This window comes from Atta colombica, unplaced genomic scaffold, assembly GCF_001594045.1.
Source record: "Atta colombica isolate Treedump-2 unplaced genomic scaffold, Acol1.0 scaffold96, whole genome shotgun sequence".
Lineage (NCBI taxonomy): Eukaryota > Metazoa > Arthropoda > Insecta > Hymenoptera > Formicidae > Atta > Atta colombica.
This window is the reverse complement of record NW_017259590.1, coordinates 1028661-1035326: the sequence shown is the minus strand read 5'-3', so window position 1 is coordinate 1035326 and position 6666 is coordinate 1028661. Positions and strand designations below refer to the sequence as shown.

The 6666-nt window shown below is 28.4% G+C and overlaps 1 protein-coding gene across 1 annotated transcript in view; it reads left to right on the top strand.

The window, feature by feature from the left end:
* Positions 1-6666, top strand: part of LOC108693606 (sodium-coupled monocarboxylate transporter 1-like) — a 16827-nt gene that overhangs the window by 4322 nt on the left and 5839 nt on the right. Inside the window, 5 exon segments of the mRNA XM_018202641.1 lie at positions 3060-3274; positions 3347-3398; positions 3585-3652; positions 4405-4559; positions 6555-6666. The exon segment at positions 6555-6666 is cut by the window's right edge and continues 25 nt beyond it. Coding sequence (XP_018058130.1) covers positions 3060-3274; positions 3347-3398; positions 3585-3652; positions 4405-4559; positions 6555-6666 — 602 coding nt within the window.

The window sequence follows — 6666 nt, the reverse complement described above, 5'->3', positions numbered from 1 at the left end:
TTACCGTTATTAAAAAAATGTAATTTATAGTTACGAAAAATAAAATAACACAGTTACAAGTTACCAAAAAAAAATAACTTGCAATTGTAATTTTGTTACAATTAATGAGTTATTTCCATTCTTTGAAGTATGTATGTGTAAAATTTATACATACACATGCAAGATATAACATTTTTAAAATATTTGTTATTTATTTAATTTATTTATTCTTATTAAATATACAGAGTGTAAATAAAGATGTAAAATAGTGACAAACTTGGGGGCCGAGCTACTCGCACCAATATATGAAAAAAAATTCGAACAGAACGGCTTGAACTTGAGCCGAAATATATTTGCGATTAAGTGGTTGATATTGACGAATATAATTACAAATTTTGTTTAAAATTGTGCATTATCTTCCACACTGATTCCTATATAGCCTTTTTATTTTGAATTTAATTAATATTATTTAAATTTTAAGGAGTCCATAAATGACAATTGAGTTGACTATTTTGAAATGTTAATATTTATTTTTTTCAATTTTTAGCTAAAACAAATGTTCGAAGTGTTTCTCTTAATTCAATACACGCTTGGACACTTTAGGTCGTACTTTTTCAAAGATCTCGAGGCAATTGTGAATCGTGTCATAAGCATCAAAGGATGCATTCCGAGTTACGCATGAAGCACATGATTATCATTCATTCTTGTTGTTTACCAAATAATAAAGAATGATAAAACGATTCATCATGTGCTTCATGCGTAATTCGGAACACACCCAAAGATGCATTGGCGTAATATGTCTTCATTGGTGATTTTCATAAATTAAAAACTTTAAATGACCTCACAGATAAAAATCTAGAGGATCGGAGGATTATGGGGGTCATGCAACTGGTCCTGCAAATATTTTAAACTATCTCAGTAATGGATTTGCGGATACATATTCATACGAATTTTTTTTCATGTTTAGTTATTGTGGGAAGTTCAGTCCCGAAGTTTATTACCTTATTTTAATTATATCTTGTATATATTTATAGAAATTTTTCATCAAATTATTATTGTTATTACGACATTGCTATTTTTAAATGGTAATAAATCTAGATTAGATAAGAAGATAACGAAGTTGTAAATATGCTGTCATTTACAAATGCTTCAAATGTGACAGTAAAATGTACATTACATGGATTATGTTATGAAATATATGAGATATAAAGGTGAGTAAAAAGTCCCGGACCGTTGAAATATCTCGAAAACTAAGCATTTTCGAAAGAAACGTCTCCGATAAAAGTTGCAGGGTTTTAAATGATCTATTCACCGATCTTATCAATTTGATCTTAGATAGCGTCGCCAAGATCAGGTCAAGGTCATGTCGATTTTTTTTAAACGGAACTCTATTTTAATTCCAGAATCTAATAGTCGATGTCGAAAACTTTCTAAAATACTATAATAAAATTCAGGATTATGTCCTGGATAACATTTGTCAAGATCATTGTCAACGTTTCATGAATCTTTGCTGTTCACTTCATTTTATGTAAACTTTATTAAGAAAAGTGTTTGGGGGCAGAGAGGGAAGAGAGAGAATATCTTCCATATTTTACTTATAGCTCATATTCTTGTTTTGTTTTTTTTTTAGTTATTTAAATCTAAATTTTAAAGTTATCTAAATTTTTTTTTATTTCGAGAGTCTTCCTGTACTTCCTTGGAAAATATGATGCCGTTGTAGCTATATGTACAGAGACAGTTAAAGCTTATAGCTTGGCCCTCAAGACTTAGCGCCGAGACACTACCGTATCTCTAGATAGTACCTGATGTGTGTTGCTATCAATATTTTAATTATGAAGAAGGATTTTTCAATCCGTAAATGCAATTAAAAGATTCGAATCAAGGAAACTTAATCACATTTGATCGGTAATAGAGTTTAATTTCTGCCCTTTAAATATTTTTTATTTTTTTTTACATGTTTTTTACATATTTCTTGTGAGAATTGTATACATTCTAATGTACCGAAATATTTTTGCATTTATAAGCAAAATCAGAATAATAATATTACTTATTTCATTTAGGTAATTCTTCTCTGTTAGTTTTTTCTTAATGAAATGGACGCTGAATCACACATACCCACTACACACACACACACACACACACACACGCGCGCGCGCGCGCGCGCACGCACGCACGCACGCACACACATATACACAACTGTTACTAAATATTGCAATAATAATGAGTTTCAGCAGTTTTTTTTCCTTTGAAAACGTATCATTTATCAATAAATGAAGTATAATTATGCAAAAAAAAAACAAGATGTTGCAAACATTTAAAAGATGATATTTTAAAAGAAAATCAACTTAAGCGTTTTGAACAAAAATCTTATGATATTAAATGATATATTACATAATAGGGAATTTTTATAATAACGTAAATGGCATATCATGAGAACATCATTACTTGTCCTGGACGTCCAGAGGATGTTAAGTGTTGTTTGAGTACCTAAAATATACATACACCCACACACGCGCTCTTTATAAAAAATAATTTGATTTCGCATAACAATAATTTATGGGAATTCAATTACTGCGATTTATATTTTCAACCCATTTGGCTCTCGATGATGTATTTCTCTTGGGAATACTTTCATTAAGTATAGCGGTATTCATAGTCGATTTTTATATTTAATTGTTTTAAATACAGTCTTAAGATATTATTAATCTCTCAGAGGGCCATTATTAGTATTATCTTAAAACGTTACTTAAGATGGTCTTAAAATAAGAACGAACTATGAATACCACCATATCTTTTTGTCTTGAAGAATTATTACAAAAATGTGCTGCATATCTAACCATTTTTACTTACAATTAGAAAAATTGATACTCGCAATATAATAGTAATACTTCTTGTCAGAGATTATTTAATTATTCAAAATCGAGAAAGAAAAAGTTGGACCAAGTATTTCTCGTATTTATTTATGTTTGCCGAAAACTATGAAGTTTATTATCATGAAAAATTGTATATACATTTAGAATAATTTTACGTTATTCATTTAATTATGATTTTTTTACTTATATTTAATTAATGTGTAACAGGTATCTCGTTATTGGGTACACCAACGGAGATTTATGTACATGGCACAAGTTATCTATTTATTTGTTGTACGGTCATCTTTGTCACCCTTGTTACATCCATCGTATATTTGCCAGTTTTTCACGAGCTGAAACTCACCAGCACTTATGAGTACCTCGAAAAGCGTTTTGATAAAAGGATAAGGCTACTAGGTTCAGTGCTGTTTTTCCTCGGTATCGTGAGTAAAATCAGGAAATCATATCTATATAAATTCTGCCATAAATATACATCTTGACAATATTTTATTTAGATAACTTGGCTTCCAATTGTTATTTACGTACCTGCATTGGCCTTCAATCAAGGTATATATTTTTCAAATAAAAGTTTAATAAAAATTTCATAAGAGTTAATCGAATAATTTCTAAATGTGCACAATATTAGAAACTAATTGTATGTTCACGTATGCATAATTTTAATTTATTAAGAAAAATATCGTGCGAACATGAAATTTATTATAAAACAATCATTTTGAATTGCTCTATTTTTAGTTACTGGAGTAAACGTGCACATAGTTACACCTTTTGTGTGTATCGTTTGTATATTCTACACTTGTGTGGTAAGATAATTAATTTTTTTAAAAAAAATATTAATAAAAATAAATAGAAGTTATAAGAAAACAATATGATGTAAATATTCAAATTATTATATTCATTTAAATCAAATGTGTAGCTTGATCTTATATTTTCCTTATTTATTTCTTTCTAATATAAAAAGATATTTGAACTACACATCACATAATTGATCTTTATAATATTTAGACAATAATTTAAGAAAAATTTTGAAATGAAGATAAGAGAGGCACTTCTAATAAGCTTGGGATATTTCAGATTGTATAGATTGTAGATCGCAATACGTAGGACGCAGGATGCAGGACGGGAAAGTTGAAGTTCATTCAACTTCTTGCGTTCTAGACTTTAAAAATAGGCTCTAAAAATTTGCATCCCGCGTTCTGCGTCTTGTAGATCGGGCTTTATTCTATACTAAAATTACAATGTTTGAATGTTGGAATTAAAAACTTATGATGTATTTATATTTAGTTTTAAAGAGAGAATATGTTATTATAATTGAAAGTATAACATGCAAAGAAGATAAAATTATAGATATTGATGTTCACTTTCCCAATTAAAAAAATTAAAAAAAACTTTTAATTCTGAGATGTCATATTTCTAACAATCATGCAATGATATGTTAAGATTAAGGTGATTAAAAGTGTCTTTCTTTATCTCCATTTTCATCTAAAATCTTTATCTCCATTTTTACCTTTTTTTATTTACTACAATTTTGTAGAAAAATATTATTTTTATTTAGGGTGGTCTCAAGGCAGTAGTATGGACAGATTTCTTTCAGACTTTCTTGATGTTCGGCTCCATGTTATTAATTATAGTCAAGGGCACAGCGGACGTTGGTGGATTGTCGCTGGTAATTCGAAGAAATCTAGAATCGGGAAGACTCGAATTTCCTGCGTGCGTGCATTAAACAATAATATCTTTAATTGATAATAGTGCATAAATTTATTTTTAATTTGTTATGTGTTATTTGCATTCTATGCACTCTTTCTTTCTCTCTCTAATGTTCGGACATACATTCCATCTAATTTTAGATCAAGAAAACGTTAGACTGGTGTCTCATGGAAATGGGACCATGGAGTGGAAATTTATAATAGAACAGTCGGATCAACCGTAGAAAAGAAAACAGAGTAATGGTAGAGTTATGATTAGTTGTGCTGTTTCGTTCCGCTCATGGGACATCAGTTTTACTGTACATAGTGTTAAGAGGATGTGAAAATCGAATTTAATGGGAATCAAATTTAATTTATCCGCATGCATTATAAAATAAACAGATCATGAGAGATTTCCTTTTTACAAGAAGAAACTAATAACACAAAAGACATTTATATCGCGCATGCAATAGTGAACACCAAAATTTGTCACCTGAACTTGATAAAGATTCCACTCTAAACGTAAGAAAGCAGGTGTCATGTTGCATAATAAAACATAAAATTCATAAAATAAACCCTCACATTTTAAGAATATGTCTGCTTATCGTTATCCAGCATTGCACTTACGATCGGCAACGATTTCCCTGCATTTTATAGCTGTAAAAAATATTGTAAATTTAGCGATAATTATATTTACTCTTACGATATAACAAAACTTGTCAGCCACCAACATTTATATTGTCGCACATTACTTGGAAGTGGGAAACGGTATCAAGATGACAAATATAATAATGAAAAATATAATCTAATTAATAACTTGTTTTTTTTAATTATTTTTAAAGAAATCTTTCCTCGATTTATATATAATTTAATTAACATTTGGTGGTGCAATATTATTCGCATTTGAAATGATGGAAAGAAAAGACAGAAAAAGGAATGTATAATTAAATAATATGGATGTATGCGTATACATTCTGAAAAACTATAACTTTAATTTTACTGTTTTTATACTCTCTTAATAGATTCTATTTAATTTCTTGTTTCGTATAATTTTAAGAAACAAATTATATATTAATACCGCTTTATATTTAAATGATTTATTAAAGTTCAGTTCCATTAATGTATTTAATAGTAACTTCAGTTTAATTTATTATTTAATTCTTATCGTTATTGTGAGCAGCTATACTAATAGTTAGATTAGAATATATTTTAATTATATTTACTTAGATCTGATTCTACCATCATATGAAGATTAACTTTAATTTATGTTCAATTTGCTCTTTTCATCTTTTTTTAATTCTTAGAAAGATAAAGAGTAAATTGAATTGAAATTAAAATTAATCTTACGGTGGTGGAACCGGATTTATATAATCCGATAAATATAACTATAATAAGAACCTAATTTGATTATCAATATGTGATTATAATAACGATAACAATATTTAATATTTAACCTAAATCGAAGTAGTTTTTGACACATGTTAGGTTGGAAATATTAATAAATTAAGACACAATAGTGAATTTTTTACTAAGTCAGAAAGTTAAATTAACCTATGCATCTAGTGAATAATGAATTAAATTTGAGTCAAAGTTAATAAATTTTCTGAGTAAATTATTTAATCCTATTGTTTTAGTTTAGTTAAATTAACCATTTTTTTAGTAGGAGCAGTGACTTAGAAGAATAATTAAAAATAACTCAAATTAGTTTTAATTTGATACTGTGAATTTAACAGTGTAGAGTTATTTTTCTATTCTTTTAATAATAGCGTTCTCTCAATTTTCAAAGAAAGAGAGAAAAGATAAAAAAAAGGAAGGAAGTGAGGGAAGGAGCAAAATGTATATAAAATGAGGCAGGAAAAAAAGGAAGAGAGAAAGAGAGAGAGAAAGAGAGAGAGAGAGAGAGAGAGAGAGAGAGAGAGAGAGAGAGAGAGAGAGAGAGAGAGAGAGAGAATCATCATTAGAATAAAAATATATTAGAAAGATACTAATTACAATTTAAAGTATGATTATTGATTAATAGGATGGATTGGAGTCCTTTGACGAGACACACAATTTGGGCGCTTAGTATCGGTGGCTTCATACATTGGATACAAATCTCCGCTATTAATCAAAACATGATTCAACGATATTTA